The sequence below is a fragment of the Homalodisca vitripennis genome, chromosome 8, assembly GCF_021130785.1.
Source record: "Homalodisca vitripennis isolate AUS2020 chromosome 8, UT_GWSS_2.1, whole genome shotgun sequence".
Lineage (NCBI taxonomy): Eukaryota > Metazoa > Arthropoda > Insecta > Hemiptera > Cicadellidae > Homalodisca > Homalodisca vitripennis.
Window position 1 is genome coordinate 119598315 of NC_060214.1, and position 22737 is coordinate 119621051.

The following is a 22737-nucleotide window of genomic DNA, read 5'->3' on the forward strand; positions in this document are numbered from 1 at the left end:
TGTACATTTAACATGAAATAAACATTATCCTCAAAATTACAAGTGGAAGCAAAATTCCTCAATAATAAACAAAAGAATCTGAAATGGACAGTCTTTTTGACTGAACAGTCTCATGAAATTTATAGATTAAAGACAGGTTAAATTCATAGATAACTCCGGCAGACTTGAAACTTAGTACATAGGTTCCTTATTGTTCAAGGATAAACTGTTTTATTTATTTATTTTATTTCAACCGACATCTCCAATTTTATATAATAGCTTACTTACATACTTGGCTCAGGTTATTACAATAAACGTTCTTTTATTGATATATATTGATAAATCGATAAATATTGCATGCATGATAAGTTAACACTAATACTAATACCACAACAAAATAAATGTACCATGCCATAGTATAACTAATGATTCAACAGTGATATGCGACAACTGTAGCAGATATGAATATAAACATAATAAGATAATTAACAATCAAATAAAAGCAGTAACAGAGTAACAATATGTTAAAATATAAAGATAATAACAAGCAATGTAACAGAGTAACAATATGATAATCTACAAAGAGAATAACAAGCAATAGTGGGTGACAACAATGCAACAATTACAATAATGAGCAGCAGACAACAATAAATAAGAAAGGCGAAAAATAACAAGACAATAATATTAAAAGTAAAAACAAACAATTTAGACAAAGAAATGCCCTCTGAAAGGAAAAATGGCACCAAACAAACCAATTGTGTGGCACTTAAAAGGCACCGCTCTAGATACTGAATGACTGCACTGGAATTATGTGGCCCTCTAAAGGTGCCACCCAAAGCACCAAATGCACTCATTGTATTGATAAAAAGGCCAAAGGACAGTTCATCTGTCTATGTTCTAACTCTTGGAGATGTTTAATATAATGCAGTCAGTTAAAATATTTGTTTAAGACCTAAAAATTATATTTATTTTAAGATAACTTGAAACAACAGCAATAACAATAAATCCAGAAATGCTACACAAAATAAGCACATGATATCTTAACATATGTTAATTCAATCGCTTCAGTCACAATTTCTAGAGTTTCAGAGATTGCTCGGGCTTAAGAGCCCTCCCTCCCAGCTTTACTCACTGTCCTAACAGAGTTATTAATGTTGCATACAATCGTACCTTGACTGGCAAGCGAGAAGGGTTTCTGTGTTAGATCTGGACAATCAACAACACTGACTTCAACAGTTTCAAAGTTTTCGGAGAGGCCATCTTTAAGAGCTGCAACAAACCAAAATTAAAAATTAGTTTATTTAGAATTAGTAAAATTTAAACAAAGGTGAAAAGGTGCACATTTGAAAACCACCCTTCTAGCACAACTGGAAGAAAAGTAAATTTCATGTCTGTCATATCATATTAAATGTTAATTGCCACCAATTCAAAGCATTGTCTACTTCATGAAATAACCAAAAAGCTGCTACATTAAATCATGTTGATGGTGCCATGGAAGCTTTTAGAAAACTTTAGTATTCTTTTAAGATTCATTTAATCATAACAGTAGTTTCAACAGGTTCAAATCAGGTAGTTAAATATCAATACAATGTTAGCTATTAAAAGTAAAGTATGCATTATTACATATAGTTTGCAAATGCATTACAAGGAATAATTTATATCTAGTTTTGAATAATATTTTCTTGCATTACAAACACAGAAAATTAAAAAAAATCTCTAAAGTATCTTGCCTTAGGAAAAATACAATACGGTAATGATTTTAAGAAGAAATTGAAAATATACAAAATAGGCCAAAAATGGGTTTTTATACAAAACAATAAAAATAATTGCAGAGAATTAATTTATTTTACTAAATAGTACATTTTAATTTACTCAGCCCACAGTGATAATAACGATGTTCAAAACTAAAAATCGTACGTATTGACAAAAATCCACTCAGTTCTAGACAAAACTTTATGTAACTTGCTAGCAAATTTTGTAAGCAATGGTTTTGGTGAATTATAATAACAGAAACTGTTGAATAACTCCACAAGAAAGGAAAATGGAGCAACTAGTCCTTTGCCTTTCATCAGTACAACTTTACAGTGCAAGTAATGTTTACAAATAAATTTGTACTAGTCCTGAAGGACAAAGGTGTTTGAAATGTGTTCTTGTTTAGAAAGAAGAATCCTACGCAGTGATATAACAGGACTTCTCAAACAAAATTTCCAACGACAAAATGAGAGGTAAGACTTCCTTATTCATATGCTCTCTTAATGCAGGCGAGTATTAGCGTAATCTAACGTTTATATCATAATTGTATATACTGTATTTATGACATATGTATTACTTACTATTATCCGATAAACAATATAAGACATTTAACAGTAAAACATCCCAATTAACCTAATTTAAAGTGTAAAATGTTACTTTACAATAGCAAAACTTCAAAAAAAATTGCAAAAACGACTAGAACTAATAGCTTACCTTTAGATAAAATTCGTAAAACAACTAGTTATTAATCATTAGCTGGATACAGTGCTACAGGCAAAGTATTTGTAAATGATAAGAAGATTGAATGACAGTATTCGTCAAAAGAGACCTGTGGTATATAGGGAAGTATATTTTTTACCATAACAACTCACCCAAATAAACAGCCATCTTTGTTATCTAGTATTAGGCAAACAATAGCATGGTACTTCTGCCGCATATATCTTACTCGCCTGACTGAGTTCCGCGTGACTTTTTCTTATTTCCAGTACGCTTCGAAGAGGGATATATGAAAGAGCAGTTGTATATAACTGCATGTCACCTCTATTAAAAATGTATTTGGAAATTCACTATAAATCTTACATAAGTGCTTATAACGTCAAATTCAAAGGTCATGCATAAACTAGCCAGCCAATTAGGTTTAAGTTTTAAGTCAGTGGATACCAGAGCGGGACAATCATACCATTTACATGGATCCATTCACAGGTGCGGTAAAAAAATATCAATTTCTGTTTGAAGGTTCAATCAATCAATCAATCATCTTTATTCATATTTGCACAGTAAGTACAAGAATAGTGTCATATTTTATCTTATTTCTATATATATTTTTTTTTTCTTAGTAGTACACTATCATTACAATCCAGAATTGTAAACAATCTAAAGACAGAACAATGCCATTACACACTCATTTATACTTAATTAAAATTTTTTATAACCACCAAACTAACATATTTTATTGCTTACATTTTAATTGTTGTGAGAAATAAACTCTTCTATAGAGTAAAAAGCAGCATGTGCTAAGAATTTTTTCAACAAACTTAAAAAGGTATTAGGGTTTTGCTCTTTTTTTATGATTTGGGGTAAATATTCAAAAAATTTATTCCCTTTAAAAGTGGGTTTTTTTTTTTTTCAAAAAATAATAATTTATGAGGTTCAACCAATCTATGTGACCTAGTGTTATACCTATGGGATGTATTACCTATTGCAATTCTTTTATTGATAAATACAAATTTAACTGACTCGTAAATGTACAAACTGTAAACTGTAAATATATTAAGTTCTGAAAACAAATGTTTAACAGAGTCTGTTTGCTTCAAATTAAACATGATTCTTAGTGCCCTTTTTTGTTGCATTAAAAGTTGGTCCATATTTCTTTTTGTTGTTGATCCATAAATGCAAATTCCGTAGGAAATATGTGAATGGATTAAAGCATAATATAAATTTTTTAAAGTTTCAATATTACATGAATGGGCTAGTCTCCTTAAAGCGTAAAGACCGCTAGACGTTTTACGAATTACAAGATTAACATGTTCTTCCCAGGCTAAGTTTTCGTCTATAGTCAAGCCTAGAAATTTTGTTTCCTCCACCTGCTCCAATATTTCATTGTCCACAAATACTGTAGGAAAAATTTTATTCCTTGTTTGTTTTGTTGAAAAGGAAACAAAACTAGATTTAGATGAGTTTAAAAGAAGGTTTTTACTGTTTAAAAAGTCTTTTATTAATGATAGGCCAATGTACGATGAAAATTCAACTAATTCTTCAGTTTTTGCATTTACGATTACATTAGTATCATCTGCATAAAGACAGACCTTATTGTTGATATCCTGTACTACTCCAGGTAAACCTTTTAGGTAGCACAGGAATAATAAAGGACCTAAAATCGATCCCTGTGGGACTCCATATTGTACTTTTAAAAGGTGAGAGGAATATTTTTCTTTATACTTAATTTTTTTACTATCCAAGAAATGGTCTATTTCAACATATTGTTTTCTTTGTGATAGATATGATTTGAACCAAGTTAACTCAGTGTTCTCCACTCCTAAATTTTGAAGCACATCCACTAACTTCTTATGTTCTACGCTATCAAAGGCTCTTGACAAATCTAAGAAGATTCCAATTACTTTTTCACCTTTATCGACAGATTCAATAATCGACTCTATAAACTCAACACCGGCTGTTATAGTAGATTTGTTGGACCTAAAACCATGTTGTTCTTTGTCAAGTATCTTATTAGACTCTAGGTATTTATAAAATTGATTAAAAACTACTTTTTCTAAAATTTTTGAAAATACAGGAAGTAAAGATACAGGTCTGTAACACTTGACATCTTCCAAATTACCCTTTTTAAAAATAGGAATGACACGAGCTAATTTAAATTTTTCAGGAAATACTCCTGAAATTAGAGAATGATTAATTATATGGGTCAGCGGAGTGTTGATAAAAGGCAAGGCTACCTTAATGATCGTACTAGGGATGTCATCATTTCCTGTTGAGTATTTGTTTTCAAAAGAATTTACTATTTTTTCAATTTCGTTTTCTATTGCCATTTCAAATTTAAATTTTGTGTCCACTGTAGGGAAATTTGACAAATTCAAATTTGCAGAATATTCTGTAATTTCTGGTAACACTAAGTCTTTGACTGCATTAACAAAAAACTCATTGAAAGTATCACATATAGCAATTGGGTCTGTTATGTAATTCTCTTGATAAAATAATTTAATATTTGCCTTACATTTTGGCTGTTTACCTGCTTCCATGTTAACTAATTTCCATGTGGTTTTAATCTTATTTTTGGAATTGACAATTTTTTCCTCAAAGTAGTTTTTTTTACTATTAGCTATATTACTTTTTAGCTCTCTTTTTTTATGTTTGATTAATAACTTTAAGTTGTTATCTTTAAACCTTCTAAATTGGGATTCCAATTCTATAATTTCATTCTGTTTTATAATTAATTCTTCATCAATCCATTCTTTTGTTTTACATGGGTTTTCTGTTACATACCGTTTAGGAAAATCTATATCAAAATAATGTTTAAAAATACTGTAAAAACTATCATATTTTAGATTAACAGTAGATTGGTAGACCTCAGACCAAGATTCTGAGCTTAGATGTCTGCAAAAAATGTCTATGTTACTATTTTTAAATTTTCTTATTTCTTTCCTAGTTAAATTTGTGCTATCAGAAACTGCATTCATCAAATTCATTAGTTGACCATCATGATCCGAAATTTGAGTAATTACTCCATTTATACGAACATTGTTTGGTTCTATATTAGTAATAAAGTTGTCAATTGCAGTCTTAGAGTGGTCTGTTACTCGGGTGGGAAAGTTAACCATATACCTCATACCATATATAAACAAAATATTTACAAATCTGTTATAAGTATCATTTTTTATCAGAACATCTATATTAAAGTCTCCTGCAATTACAATTTGTTTAAATTTTGTGCACAAAACATCTAACAGTATTTCTAAATTGTGAAGAAATTGGTCCAGATTTGAGTAGTTCGGAGATCTGTAAATACATCCTAATATAAATGAAAAAACTACCTGTTGTTATCTCTGCTAGACAATACTCAAACTCTTTTTCTATTAATAATGACTGAATGGAAGGCATTTCAACACTCTTAAAATCTATATCTTTATGAGCTAAAATTATAACACCTCCACCTCGACCCGATTCCCTTGAAAAACAAGACGCTGTTACATAGTTTGAAATTTGTAGCAAATCCAATTCTTCTACTGTCATTTTGTGTTCGCTAAGTGCAATTAAATCCGGTTTTGATTCTTTAAGGAAAATTTCAAGTAAATCTAAGCGAGATGGAAGATGTTGTACATTGTGATGTAAAATTGATATTGTATTTTTGACTATGTTATTGGAGGAAGCAGGAAATGTACTGGGAATGTGACACTTGGATGAGCAATTGGTTTGATTAGTCATCCCTGTAAGGTATTTTCTGACATTGGAGAGTTTAACCCATAAAGGGACTGGAATTATTTTCTGTGGAATTTGAAATTATTTTGTATTTAAACCCTTTTCTATAAGCTTTTTTGTTATTGGAAAATTATTGATTTTATTCTAGTGATGTATCTATATCGAAAATTTGTGTGTGACCATATGGTCACAGTAGGCTTTTAAGATACCTTTTCCGAATAAATAAACAACCAATCGCATTATATGAAACTTTACTTTATTATTTACTTTAAAACCATTAAACTATTAAGTAAAGTAAAATCAGATTATTATAAAGTTTTTGTAGACTCCAGAGTGACATATATAGTAGCCCTACTGCAGTTTGTGATAGTTCTCGAAACATTTTACACACAGGGCCGACGTCACATTTTTTGCAAGCTGTTTCTTCCTACAGAACTGCACAATCTATTTGCGCACCTCCTGCGCTTTTCTGTTGGTATTACATAGTGATGTAGACCATCGTAGCGTAGACTATTTTTATTTTTTGCAACGAAGACCTTTCTTGAAGTACTTGGGCCGGGAAGAGCTGGAGGAGTCTTGTACCTTGTTAAGTAGCATTGAACTATTTCTCTTCTAAATGTCAGTTTTGTCATTTTGTTCCCTGACAATCTGAGAAGTCGCCAAGCATTAGTGGTGCCCAGATCTATAAGCCATGTAAACAAAGGCCACCACCACTTCTTTCCCTGATCCCAATTCTGTGAGGTGCTTATGTCCTCATCCATAAGGTCCGTCCCTCCCATGTGGTGATTATACTGTTTATCACAAAGGGTTGTTGAATGTGGGAGATATTTCTTTTCTGAACTGAGAGAAGCGCTTCACACTTGCAATAGGCTCAATACCATATGATGTCGATGCGACTGTAACAACACTATTGTCTTTCCAGCGAGCGACAAATATGCCATCTTCTTTTTCTATTTTACATTGAAAGCTTCCTCGAGATTCATTTTGCATATCTTTTTTTTGATGAAAGAGGGCAGTCTTTTGGCAATCTGTTGATTGATTCGGACAGTTCCTGTAGAACCATAACCTCTATCTTTCAGATGTTTCATCAGTGCTGGACTTGTAAACAAATTGTCAAAAAAAACAACTGGTAGGGTAACTCATCTTGAGGTATTTCATCCAGCATTGATACAAGAGGAGCTGCTGATTTCCCAAATAGCTTTGAATATGTTTCATTTGTTGTTGTGTTTCTTCCCTTGAAAAATCTCAAAAATTGATCAAGTACCCAGTATCAGTATTTAGGCTCCAAATCTTGTAGCCAAAACGGATAGGTTTCCCTTTCAAAAAATTGCTTACATCCATTGTTTGCCATAGTACTTTACCATGGGACTCATCAAAACACAAAAAACTCAGATGGTACAAAATTGTCAAGACATTTACATTTGAGTAAGTTCATAAGTGGCCTCATTTTCCACATTTTGTCATTTGGAATTGTCTCAGAGTTATCTGCACAGTGCAAAAAGCGCATAATTTTGAATAAATCTATCACGTCTCATTGCTTGACAGACCATTTCATTTTTCAATATCTAGTCCAGAATCCCAATAGCATTTCTTACCAGGCAGTTCATTGTATCCTGACAGTAACAAAATTGCTAAAAAGCATTTCATTTCTTCTCCGTAACCTTTGGGTCTGGGCAGTTTTTGAATAAAGCGTACTTGTTTGTATTTTTAACTAGCAATTCAATAACACTGTTGTTGATGAATAGCTCAAAAAGTTCAACTGGGCTTAAAGAACTGAACTTACTGTAGTTGTATGCTTGAAAAGCAAGAGTCTTCTGAGCTTCCATGTCGCCATCAATCCAGGTTCGATGTTTTTTATCTTGTAGTTCCGTGCAACTTGATTCAACAAGATTACAAAGTCTTCTTACTCTTATTTCTGCGGGAAGCTGATAGTTGTCCACCGTTCAAATTATTTATGGTACCACCTTCGTCTTCTGGACCAGAGTCTTCATCAGTGAGGATATCATTTTCTGGGGGGGGCAATAAAGATGTCAACGTCTGAGGTGTCGAGATTCCCGTCATCAACAAAGTTTTCAATTACATCGACAGCTTCGGCTACAGTAAATCCCTCGGCCAGTGACAGTTGTTGCCTAAAACAACAAATGAAGGATAATAATGTTAAATATATATACCTCACAAACATGAGAGGCGAAATAAAAATTACTGGTTAAAACATATTCAATATTATTGTTTTTTGTTCATATGAAAGCCTACTGTGACCATATGGTCACAGTAAAGTTTGAGGTGGCCTATGACATAACCTAAAACTGACATAGCATTTTCTTTAAAACATAACCAGTTAAAAGCTTATGAAATAACATAGGACATATTTCAGATATGTTTATCTTATATATAAAAAAGTTATAATACTTACAACCAATTGTTGTCAAGAAAATCAGCCATGTTGTAACATAAGTAAATTTAATACTTTACTGTTCCTCACAACTGAAACCAACCATCAAACAATAACACTACAGGTGAAGAATAACTCTTGTTCTGTCAGCTGGCTAAGAAAAAATCAAAAACCAGCTTCATGAATCAGGCATACCAACCCAAAAATAAAATACTGAAACTGTGACCATATGGTCACAGTAGTCTCTTATGGGTTAAAGAAGAGGAAAGTTTTACATCAAAAGCTTCAATATTTTTTGGTGACATAGTTAGGGTTGTAAAAGGGGGCTTGGGCAACTGTTTACAGAGAGAGTGTTGTGCTTGAGGTGTGTAGAGAAGGTGGTTTCTTGTGATCTGTTGTGACCTCTAGGTGTAGCTGTGGCTTCTGCGTAGCTGCGATCACCGGGAGACACCGTTGGAGTGGATGTTGGAGTACGGCTCTCGGGAGTAGGTTTCTCAGCTTGCTGTGGTTCTGCAGGCAGTTCATTAATATTTGTCTCTGATAATAGTGTTGACTCTAAAGTTGAGGATGATGTTTCCAGTTCGGCCAAGATGGTAGTTCTAGAAGAACGCACAGGGGCAGTTTCAATAGTGTTCCTGTTGTTGTTGGAGTTTGAAGAAACTGGGGGAACCTGTTGACTGGCAGTTACTTCTTCTGCCACTTGTTTGTAGATTTCATTTGGAATGAGCATAGTTGTTGGTTTTACTCCAGTATGTAATGTTGAGGTTGATATTTGAACTTCAGTTTCACTTTCAACGACTTTCTTCATGGCAAGATTTTTTATCATTTCAGCAACCCGGTTTTTTTACCTCTTCGGTTCATGTGTAAACCATGCACTGTGAACATATGTCGAGGCAGGAGATGGAGGGGAAGAAGTTTCACCATGCCATCATGCACTTCGCTAATGTTCTCCAGTTCAGCATTTATTTTTGTAATATTTTCATCTAGCTCCCAGCGGTCATGCCTCATGGGTAGTGTAGCCAGCAGGAGGGTGGTGTGCTTTGTATTGTTAATTAATGTATGAACATCACTCATGAGCTGCTTGACACCTGATTTCTCAACATTATTTGTGCCTGCCATCACCAAGAGGTAATCAAAGCTGGTCAAACCTTTTGTGATCTCTCCCACATCTTCTACAACCTGGTCAAATCTTGCTCCTGGCCTAACATAAGAACACACATTCAAAGATGACCTTTGTTCAACCATAGTACTGAGCTTTTTCCCATGACTGTCCGCTAGAATGATCAGTTTGGGCCTTGAAGTTGTATTTCCATGCTGAAGGTTAGTTTCTGTTTTAGCATTAGTTTTAGTATTTGGTTTTACAATTGATTTATGAGTGGGCCTTGAATTTTCCTCTGTTTTATCATTTTCAACAATGTCTTCCATTTCAAGAATTTGAAACTGGTTTTCAGTTGTAAAACTGTTTTTTTTGTATGAGAGGCAAACTATTTTTGGCATTGTTCCGAAAGTGAACTTTAACATTTGAGAAATCAGAGCATTGTAGAGGTGGGTAGCAGTAGAGACACTTATTATTTTCAGTTGATTCATTAAGTTCGTCGATGTTATCTCGAAGTTTAAGAATGAGTATTTCTTTACTATTAAGTTCTTTTTCGTATTGTTCCAGTCTAGTTAAAAGTTCTTCGTTCGCTTATTTTTTAACAATAGAAGGATTGTGAAGGAAACAGGATTTTTACGGACATTTGCCATCGTTCAGTGAAACAAGAAATCAGTAACACTAATTATGGAATGTGCTCGTGAGAATCTTTGTCTGCGATATAGGGGCAAGACGATTAACATTTTCACGGACAGTCAGGCAGCGCTGATGGCGCTGGATTCTTGTGCAATCAAATCCAAACTGGTTTGGGATTGCTATCAGACCGTTTCCTCCCTTGCCAGAATCAACAATGTAACCGTTTGTTGGGTTCCTGGTCATGAGGGGATTCCTGGGAACGAAAGAGCTGATGCCCTGGCCAACCAGGGCTCAGCAACAATTATGACGGGCCCTCAACCATTCTGCGGTGTTCCAAGGTGTGAATCCTCTAGGATCTCGAAATGGATTCGCGCGGAGCATGGGAGAAGGTGGAGGTTGCATCCGGGTTTGAGAGTGAGTAGAATGGTATTACAGTCACCTTCCTCCAAGGTGGCCTCGGACCTTCTCTCATTAAACAGATCAATGTCTTCTAAGGTCATTGGTCTCATTACGGGGCATGGTCACCTGAAGAAGCATCTACACAGAGTTGGCATCCTTCAGGAGGATCCGCTCTGTGGAAGGTGTAATGAGCAGGAGGAGACTGCTGAGCACCTGCTCTTTGATTGCCCTGCAATAGCAAGAGAGCGGTATGCCATCTTTGGTAGCTTGAACAGGGGTGGCGAGTTTTCCCAGGAGGACTTGATAGGTTGTTTTCGGCGGTTTGTTGAACTGCTGAAGTTGTAGACTGGTAGGCCTCATGGTGTTTCCGGGGTGCGCAAAAGGCCCTTGAGGCTTAAGTGCATGGCAGTAGGCCGCCCCAAGAAGAAGAAAAAAAAAAAAAAACACTACGTTTTGAAATCTGCAATCTGATCTCTTCTTCAGGTAAAGAACTAACCTAATACATAATTACAAACTAGGTTAAAATAAACAAATCTTACTAAAGTGTTATGGCACGCCTAAGACAGGAATCACAACCACCATGTTGTTTTTCAACTTCACTAACTCTATAAACATCCACTTTTTTGTTTATTTTAACCTAGTTTGTAATTATGTATTAGGTTAGTTCTTTACCTGAAGAAGAGATCAGATTACAGATCTCGAAACGTAGTGTTACTGATTTCTTGTTTCTCTAAACGATGGCAAATGTCCGGAAAAATCCTGTTTCCTTCATCAATTTCTGGTCACCTTGCTAAATTTGTTTATAGATTTATTCTGATTTCAATAAAACGTATTCATGTTTATAGCCATTAGTCACATTTTAAAAGGAAAATAAGACCTGAGGCAGCTGACAGACAGTAGGCCTAGTAAGTTTTCTGCAGACAATTTGTCACGTAAAAGAATATGGTAGAATGCAGTCTTTGAAGCACCACAATCTCACTATCAAAAGATGAGACTGGTATTATCCAGAACTCTCTGTTTTAAGGGTTTTTTTTTCTAACTGGGGGCCTAAAAAAAACTACATTACTAGAACTAACAGGCTTACTTGAAAATTAGACGTCATTATGACGATCATTTCTTGTTGTCTGCCTCTCAAAGGAGAGCGACATCAGAAAAAGGACACTCTGTCCCTATCTACTATTTGTTATTAGGCTACATAAGAGGATTTAGATTAGGTTATCCTAAATATGTTACTAACAGTACCAAAGTTATAGATAACCTCTACAAGTGCTAATGTGATCTGAACTTGAATTTGGTACTATCTCGAGGGATGTTTTTCTTTTTTTGCCAGAAGTGTGGTGTGCCACAAGAGGCACCACTGAAGTCCACTCTGATGGCCAGGGGCATTTCCGATCGGTACTTTTTGACCTCAGATCATGTGCCCTATCATCAAACATGGTCGAACATCAGAAAAGTTGGACAATCTAAGGCATGATCTGAGATGGTGTAAGTACAAAGGGGCACTTCCGATCAGTACTTTTTGACCTCAGATCATGTGTCCTATCATCCAACATGGTCTAACGTAGCAAAAGTTGGACAATCTAAGACGTGATCTGAGATAGTGTAAGTAAAAATCAGAAATGTCTTCAATTTATTGTTTTATTTCTTAATTGGTTGAATGAATGATTGTTATTACTTATTGGTGTGCTACAATTTTAACGTTATCTGACTCAGAAATGTTTTACATAATAAATGTTTGACATAGGTATTAATACTGTTAATTAGTTTATAGTTAATTTATTCATAGCTGAAAATGTTAATACTGTTATTATATCAGAGTTTATTTATTTGTTAGCAAATCTTTTTAGCTGGAATCTTGTTTCTTGTTAATCTATTACAACTAACAATGGGAGACCAAAGAAAGGGAATTGTTGGATGTATATATGTTTACATTTATTTAGTAGTTTTATTACTGATGTCAAAGTTTGACAAATTTCATTGTTTATCCTGTTAATGTCTGACATCTTCGTAAAGCTTTTATGTGCAGTTTATAAATGGTGTTTAATTTTTAATATTATATAATATTAGGTTATATTATGTAGCAGTGACATTCTTTATTATTGTTCTATTTCTAACTATGTCATCTGTCTTACCAGCATAGCTGGATCTTGTTAAGATGTAATATTACAATAAACGTTCATTCATTCTTCCCCGCCATCAGAGCAGGCTTCGGTGACCCCACACTTATATTGAAAAAAAGAAAATATCCCTTGAGATAGTACCTAAATTCAGTGCTTGTTAACTTTTTAAAATACATACAAAAGTATTTACCAACTTGTATAGCCTAAAAACAAATATTAGATAGGGACAGAGTGGCCTCCTCGCCGACCTTGATTCATTTTTGGAGGCAGAAAACAAGTTGAGCCCATCGTCATAATGACATGTTATTTTCATAGCAAGTAAAATAAAGCCTGTTATTTCTAATAACCTAGTTTTATAAGTAAGGTCCCTGAAAAGATAATCTCTTTCAAAAATGATAACCCCCAGATATAATACCAAAGTACCCAAAATATTGAAAAGTGACAATGCAACTACAGACAAATTAGGGGGCTGAAAAATTGTTGGTAGGTTAATTAGAAAATAGACATTGAAACGCTTTAAAAGAAAAATTAGGACTAATTTAAAAATGGAGATCATTGTTCAATGAGAAGATTTGGGGATAGAAATGTATTGGAAGGAGGAAGGGTGTATAAAAATCTAGGTCATATATTAATTATTGGCCATATGACAACTAAGAAAACGGGTCATATTAGGTAATGGACACTCCAGGCCCTGATAGTCACAAAGAAAATTTAATTAGCCTATTACTAAAAATATACAGTTACAGTTTTGAGTAGTTTTACCTTGAGCTACATCGTTCATAGAGGGACAGTAAAGCGGTTTTTCTTCAACAAGAACAGTATCAGGGTTTAGAGCCATATTAATAACTTGTGAAATTAATTAAAACTATTACAAAACAGTTCAATAATATAATATTGCTTATATTTCAAACTTATGAAGTGAATGCTATACTGCAAATAACAAGTAAAAATTAGATTTGCTACCATGAATATAATTCTTTAGATAATAAATAAACCATGTGAGCGATAAGATAAAAATATTAACTACATTAATTTACTGTAAAAAATAGACGATACATCGCTAGAGTATTGAGTCTAATATATATACAACCGCATGTGTAACTGACTGACTGACTGACTCACTCACTCACTCACGTATACTAATTCTAACCTACTTCCAGATGAGTTAGAGACTTGAAATTTGGTACACAGATAGCTTTCCACGTGTAACCACCAGGAAAATCCCGAAAAGTGAGAATTTTTCATTTTCAACCCCTCAAAAAAATTCCCAAAAAATCGCGCATTCTTCACCCCTGCAGGCATTTTTTGTAAGCCCGATAGCGGGCGAACCGTTGGAGCTAGCTCGGATCTGACGAAAAATTCATGGTCAGGAATGAAGTGAACTACAAAAAAGGTCCAGTGACTTTTTGCTCTATCTTCCATGGTTAAGCGACAAAACGCTCGAACATTTGAAATTCCAGAGATTTTTTCGATAAAAATAATGTTTCGAGCCCGATAGCGGCCGAACGGTAGGTCGTAGCTCAAATCTGATTGACCCATTAAATTAGCAAATTACGTGATCTACAGAAAAGGTCCAGTGACTTTTTGCCCTATCTCTATCGGTATGACCGCAATACGTGATTATGTGCAAAATTTATGTAATTTTCACGTGAACATTTTGTTTTTGGTGTCGATAGCGGCAAAACCATTGGTCGGAAGTCAAAATAAAACAAAGGTTTGATTTAGCAAATGAAGTGATCTACAAAAGAGGTCCAGTGACTTTTTGACCCATCTACAATGGTTCGACCGCAAAACGCGTTTAAATGCAATTATTTTGTGATTGATACGTATAAATCTTGTTTCTGGAGTCGGTATCAGCCGATCCGTTGATTGGAGTTTAAAATCTTTATCATTCAGTAACTAGAAAACTATGAGATCTATAAAAAAGGTCCAGTAGCCTTTTGTCTTATATCCTTTAGTAAGCCTGTAAATCGCTTTCAATGGTAAAATATTTATCGTGTTTTTTTTACAAAATGCACATTTTGGTTGTTTTAGATTTTTTGCTACTATGATTTGTTCAATTCATTTTGGTTCCGGATTTAACAATTATTACTACGTTACCGAGTGATTACAACCCCCCCCCCCAGGGAATTGGCTGAGCGTTAGCTAAACGCCAATAGTAGATAGTGACATAGAGAATGTAATTTATTTTAACACACACAACAACCTCTAAAAGAGAACCACGTGTGTGTTAACACCCAGTAACAATAAACCCCCCCTCTGGAATTTCCCAGTATGACCAGATAACCTCCCTGAGTAAATTAAACCCCCTGGTGTCTTAACCCCCGGTAACATTACCCCCCCCCCCCCGGGATTTCCTGGTATGACCAGATAAGCTCCTGAGTACATTAAACCTCCTGAAATGTTAACCCGGGTACGGTCCAATAAGCGGACCCGGTTTTTTATATCGAAGAATATAATCATCGATACCTAATATTCGCATATCGAATCATAGACTATCAATCGATATAAGAGTAATAACAATCATATGTTTAAATTAAAATGTGAATTTAATGATAACAAATAATAAATGAACATAACCAAAATCAGGGAAACTCATAACTTTAACTAAATGAAACAGAACGAAAACGTTTTTACTAAAGTTGTGTCCACCATTACCTTCTTTTTTTGCATCTGAAGACGACCATGTTAGCTCCTCTGACAGTTACATTTGTTACCTTTCCACAAATATCACATAAATGGATTCTTAGGTACTAACCCAACATCCTGAAGCCATAAAAAAACATATTTTATCGTCTTTTTAAAGCAATTTCGTGAAGCTTCCTAAGATTGACGGCCATTTTAATACACAATGTTACGTTAAAATTTAAAAATATTACCTTAATTGTATTATTTGAAAGTGTTTACAAGCTGTTCATATAGATTATTTAAGTTGTTAAAAATAATTCATCAGTATCGATTGATTATATCGATGGTTATGATTAAGTAATATCGTTTGCCAATTTCGATATAAAAAACCGGGTCCGCTTATTGGACCGTACCCGTTAACCCCCCCGGTTAACATTAAAACCCCCCAGGGAATTTCCTGGCATGACCTCATGTCCGAATTTTAACCAATCACCAAATCGCTCTTTTCCCCACCAGTGCAGACATTTATTCCAAGGCGTTGTACCGAACTAAACCATAGGTCCGTAAGATCAAATCTGAGGGCACAATCAAAAGACAAAAATTAAATTTCCGACAAGAAAGGTTCAGTCACTTTTTGTCGTATCTCTAACGGTTAAGCCGCAAAACGCCCTCAAAGTCAAAAGTTTGGGTAAATCCGGAAAAATGAACCTATGGGTATACATACGTCCTCTGACTTTGGTTAAAAACCAAATTCTTCTTGTCTCCAAATTTTCGCGAACACATAACTTAACTCTTCTACCACATCAATTGACTAATATTGTACACCACACATCTTTTGGCTGAGCGTTAGCGAAGCTTTACGACCCGTAAGATTTCTCGAGAACGGATACATAAAGTTTGGAAACATCACGTCTGAATTTAACCAATCACCGAATTACGCTTATCCCCGAAATTAGCCAACACCCCAAATGGGGGCCTGGGGGCGTAGCCCCCAGCGAGCCGAAGGCGAGTAAAGAGTATACTACTAGAGGCTAAGTTTATGTTTGGTTAAATTGTTTTCAAATTTCAACATTAGTACTCAATTCTGAACCTTTTTTTTGAAAAGAGGGGATTTTGGTGACGCCATGAGCTCCGAGATGCATTGCACTGAGTGGTGCAATAGATGTGCATGTAAATGTGATAGGGATTGTGATATTCAATTAAAACATGCAACATTATGAATATATCTGATTCGTGGTAAACATATCAAATTTGTTAAAACGCCCCCCCCCCACCCCCCCCCCCCCCCACCCCCCCCCCCCCCCACCCCCCCCCCCCCCCACCCCCCCCCCCCCCCACCCCCCCCCCCCCCCACCCCCCCCCACCCTATACAAAAGATGTAATTTCCCTGTGAAATTTGGACGGTTTTTGAAGACTTTTAATTCCAATGTTTGAATGATTAGAATCTTTTCCCATTTCCCTGACATCCTTAATTAAATAATATATATTTTAAATTTGTTTTGCCACCACTTGAATATTTAAAGTCATTTACACAGTAAAATTAAATGTATCCCTTTATATTCTTTACATAATTTCTTACTCTATATCTAACATATCCAGCGTATTATTAAAATTTTATGTTGATGGCAATATGCGAATAGGCACAGGCAGGTTGCTCATGTACACTTTCAGTATTATTATTATATTTTTATTGTATTACTCATTATATTTGTATTAAATTTCTTTCTATATACTGTATATAAGCTGTTGTAATACTTAATTATAGGTATTTCATCTAAAAAAAGACTATATATGAACTGCTGGAATAAATTTCATTCAGTAATTGCAATCTTGGATAATTTGAATTTATTTATATTTGGTCCCTATTATACAGTGTTTATCATACATAAAATTAGCCTAATTGTAAAAATACACTGAAATAAAACATGACCAAATCTTTAGTTGCTTGTAATATTGGTTTTGAGCTTCTATGAGTTTAACTTATACTAACCTAAGCTTTTGTTTAAGATATTGAACACTATTAATTGACTCTAACCGTTTATTAGTATTATTTTGCACACTATTTAGTAGGCGTTGCACGTGTATGCTGCCAATGTCTGCTTTTTCACACTTTAGCATTTATAATATTATTAGGATTAGGATTATCTCAAATATGAAATTCTGTAATTCACTGAGTAATTTTTTTTTAAGAACAGCAAACACAAAAATCTGTTTTTTATAACACTTTGGTTATCAAGCAGCACATTGTTGTCCTTAAACTGAGTAACATAGTCAGCTTGTGTAAGCTCTGGGAGCAAATATTTTAGTTTAATTTCATGAGCAAAAATTGTTACTAAGATTGCTCTAAACCCTAATAATGAATGATTGCATGCATAAAAATAAGTAATCAGTTAAATTTTAATTTTAAATAGTTTAAAAAATCAATGATTATGTTAGTTTTAATGCAACAGATATTTTAAAATACACTTTTTGTGTTGTTGTTTCTTTATAAAAGTAAAATTTCCTTATTTTACTAGGCAAAGTTAGGGCTAAGAAGCCCTCTCGGGGTAGGGTATGATAAGCAGAACCCGGTTTTTTATATCAAAATTGGCAAACTATATATTACTTAATCATAACCATCGATATAATCAATCAATACTGATTAATTATTTTGAACTATTAACTTTAAATAATCTATATCAACAGCTGTAAACACTCTAAAATGATACACGTAGGATAATATTTCAATTTTACATAAGTAATTCTAATTATTAAAAATGGCAGGTCAAATTTTAGAAAACTACACAACGTTGCTTTTTCGTGGCTTCATTATGTTGGACTCGTACCGAAAAACCCATTATGTGAAATTTGTGGGAAAGAAACAACTGTAACTGTGAGAAGAGTAAATTTGATCGTCTTCAGTTTTCCTAATTTTGGTTTTTAATAATTTGTTTGATCACTGTAAATATTAAATTCATATTTTAATTTAAAACATATGATTGTTATTGAGGACTATAGGTACTTTTATATCGATTGATAGCCTAGGATTTGAGATGCGAATATTAGGTATCGATATTATTCTATATTCTTCGATATAAAAAACCGGGTCCACTTATCGTAACCTACCCGCCCTCTCTAACACTTAACTTGGGGAACAACGGCTTAAAGGTTACCTATCCAAGCTGCAGCCACGCTCAAACGTTTGTTTGATCCTGTTATCTTTGCGATAACCGTTGTACCCACAACACTGTGCTATTGGAAAACTATTATTAAAGTATTTTTAACTAAAACAATATACTTTAAAAACTATAGCTATGACAATTTCAAAATTGTGTTGTAATATAAAGTAGTTTATTAAATTACAAGGCTACTACAATAGCTTAATTAAAAAAATTATCATAGAAGAATAGTTTCAACTCACCTAGGCTAAAAATTATTTTTAAATTTTAATATAACTTAGCCTAGACAGAAAAATACCCATGAAAATTAAACATAGGCTACTCTACAAAATTCAATAGGATAATCCGTTTGGTTAATTATTTGGTTTATGAATAACTTATAGGCTAATACTTGTACACTTGTTACCTATTTTTCTTCTAATGAATACAAAAGTTTAACTATCAGTGTCAGTAGTAGTTTCTGGCACACTAAGCGAAGACCGACGTGAAACTGGCCATAGATTCCATCCATAAAAAGAACGAGTACCGGGAACTAGTTCCTAAATGAATCCTAACCTAGTTCATCTAGGGATGAACCTAGATGAACTAGGTCCTAGATGATAAAACTTTCTTTACACATTCACTACATGGTCTAGTATACTAAAATACAAGCCTCATTCTTAGGCCACGCCTATTTTCCGGAGCCACATCGATTTTACAGGCCTAGTGCTGGACAAAAACCAATCTATGGACAGCCATATCTCAAAAACGTACGAGCCAATTTTGATCAAACTTTCTGTACACATCCACTACATGGTCTAGTATACTAAAATACAAGCCTCATTCTTAGGCCACGCCTATTTCCGGAGCCACATCGATTTTACAGGCCTAGTGCTGACAAAAACCAATCTATGGACAGCTATATCTCAAAAACGTACGAGCCAATTTTGATAAAACTTTCTGTACACATCCACTACATGGTCTAGTATACTAAAATACAAGCCTCATTCTTAGGCCACGCCTATTTCCGGAGCCACATCGATTTTACAGGTCAAGTGCTGACAAAAACCAATCTATGGACAGCCATATCTCAAAAACGTACGAGCCAATTTTGATAAAACTTTCTGTACACATTCACTACATGGTCTAGTATACTAAAATACAAGCCTCATTCTTAGGCCACGCCTATTTCCCGGGGCCACAATAACTTTATATGCCAAGTGCTTGACATAAACCAATCTATGGACAGCCATATCTCAAAAACGTACGAGCCAATTTTGATAAAACTTTCTTTACACATTCACTACATGGTCTAGTATACTAAAATACAAGCCTCATTCTTAGGCCACGCCTATTTTCCGGAGCCACAATAACTTTATAGGCCAAGTGCTGACAAAAACCAATCTATGGACAGCCATATCTCAAAAACGTACGAGCCAATTTTGATAAAAACTTTCTTTACACATTCACTACATGGTCTAGTATACTAAAATACAAGCCTCATTCTTAGGCCACACGGCCTATTTCCGGAGCCAACATCGATTTTACAGGTCAAGTGCTGACAAAAACCAATCTATGGACAGCCCATATCTCAAAAACGTACGAGCCAATTTTGATAAAACTTTCTGTACACATTCACTACATGGTCTAGTATACTAAAATACAAGCCTCATTCTTAGGCCACGCCTATTTCCCGGGGCCACAATAACTTTATATGCCAAGTGCTGACATAAACCAATCTATGGACAGCCATAATCTCAAAAACGTACGAGGCCAATTTTGATAAAACTTTCTGTACACATTCACTACATGGTCTAGTATACTAAAATACAAGCCTCATTCTTAGGCCACGCCTATTTCCGGAGCACACAATAACTTTACAGGCCAAGTGCTGACAAAAACCAATCTATGGACAGCCCATATCTCAAAAAACGTAACGAGCCAATTTTGAATAAAACTTTCTGTACAACATTCACTAACATGGTCTAGTATACTAAAATACAAGCCTCATTCTTAGGCCACGCCTATTTCCGGAGCCACAATAACTTTATAGGCCAAGTGCTGACAAAAACCAATCTATGGACAGCCATATCTCAAAAACGTACGAGCCAATTTTGATAAAACTTTCTTTACACATTCACTACATGGTCTAGTATACTAAAATACCAAGCCTCATTCTTAGGCCACGCCTATTTCCGGAGCCACATCGATTTTACAGGTCAAGTGCTGACAAAAACCAATCTATGGACAGCCCATATCTCAAAAACGTACGAGCCAATTTTGATAAAACTTTCTGTACACATTCACTACATGGTCTAGTATACTAAAATACAAGCCTCATTCTTAGGCCACGCCTATTTCCGGGCCACAATAACTTTATATGCCAAGTGCTGACATAAACCAATCTATGGACAGCCATATCTCAAAAACGTACGAGCCAATTTTGATAAAACTTTCTTTACACATTCACTACATGGTCTAGTATACTAAAATACAAGCCTCATTCTTAGGCCACGCCTATTTCCGGAGCCACATCGATTTTTACAGGTCAAGTGCTGACAAAAACCAATCTATGGACAGCCATATCTCAAAAACGTACGAGCCAATTTTGATAAAACTTTCTGTACACATTCACTACATGGTCTAGTATACTAAAATACAAGCCTCATTCTTAGGCCACGCCTATTTCCGGAGCCACAATAACTTTTATAGGCCAAGTGCTGACAAAAACCAATCTATGGACAGCCATATCTCAAAAACGTACGAGCCAATTTTGATAAAACTTTCTTTACACATTCACTACATGGTCTAGTATACTAAAATACAAGCCTCATTCTTAGGCCACGCCTATTTCCGGAGCCACAATAACTTTATAGGCCAAGTGCTGACAAAAACCAATCTATGGACAGCCATATCTCAAAAACGTACGAGCCAATTTTGATAAAACTTTCTGTACACATTCACTACATGGTCTAGTATACTAAAATACAAGCCTCATTCTTAGGCCACGCCTATTTCCGGAGCCACAATAACTTTATAGGCCAAGTGCTGACAAAAACCAATCTATGGACAGCCATATCTCAAAAACGTACGAGCCAATTTTGATAAAACTTTCTGTACACATTCACTACATGGTCTAGTATACTAAAATACAAGCCTCATTCTTAGGCCACGCCTATTTCCGGAGCCACATCGATTTTACAGGTCAAGTGCTGACAAAAACCAATCTATGGACAGCCATATCTCAAAAACGTACGAGCCAATTTTGATAAAACTTTCTGTACACATTCACTACATGGTCTAGTATACTAAAATACAAGCCTCATTCTTAGGCCACGCCTATTTCCGGGGCCACAATAACTTTATATGCCAAGTGCTGACATAAACCAATCTATGGACAGCCATATCTCAAAAACGTACGAGTCAATTTTGATAAAACTTTCTTTACACATTCACTACATGGTCTAGTATACTAAAATACAAGCCTCATTCTTAGGCCACGCCTATTTTTCCGGAGCCACATCGATTTTACAGGTCAAGTGCTGACAAAAACCAATCTATGACAGCCATATCTCAAAAACGTACGAGCCAATTTTGATATAAAAACTTTCTGTACACATTCACTACATGGTCTAGTATACTAAAATACAAGCCTCATTCTTAGGCCACGCCTATTTCCGGAGCCACAATAACTTTATAGGCCAAGTGCTGACAAAAACCAATCTATGGACAGCCATATCTCAAAAACGTACGAGCCAATTTTGATAAAACTTTCTTTACACATTCACTACATGGTCTAGTATACTAAAATACAAGCCTCATTCTTAGGCCACGCCTATTTCCGGAGCCACAATAACTTTATAGGCCAAGTTTTGATAAAACTTTCTGTACACATTCACTACATGGTCTACTATACTAAAATACAAGCCTCATTCTTAGGCCGCGCCTATTTTCCGGAGACACATCGATTTTACAGGCCAAGTGCTGACAAAAACCAATCTATCTAGGTTATGTGCTAAAAAATCTAATCTATTAAATCAACACACCTGGAAAATCGTAGAGCATATTTAGGTTAATCCTCACATACATATTGTAGCCACTTTATACATTCTTACATTCATACTTTACATTCATTTGAAGTAACTGTAAGATAAACTTACTTGTAGGTAA

General features: G+C 34.8%; 1 protein-coding gene across 2 annotated transcripts in view; it reads right to left on the bottom strand.

Moving 5' to 3' along the window:
• The window catches only part of LOC124367993 (ester hydrolase C11orf54 homolog), a 40448-nt gene extending 26516 nt beyond the window's left edge, over nucleotides 1–13932 (bottom strand). The window contains exons 1-2 of one of the 2 annotated variants that reach the window (XM_046825257.1): nucleotides 13565–13931; nucleotides 1150–1248 (exon numbers count right to left, since the gene is read on the bottom strand). In XM_046825257.1, coding sequence (XP_046681213.1) covers nucleotides 1150–1248; nucleotides 13565–13640 — 175 coding nt within the window. In that variant the 5' untranslated portion in view covers nucleotides 13641–13931. Of the gene's footprint in view, nucleotides 1–1149; nucleotides 1249–13564 lie in introns of both variants that reach the window. The other variant, XM_046825258.1, reaches the window with a different exon arrangement.
• Between the last annotated feature and the right edge of the window lie 8805 nt (nucleotides 13933–22737).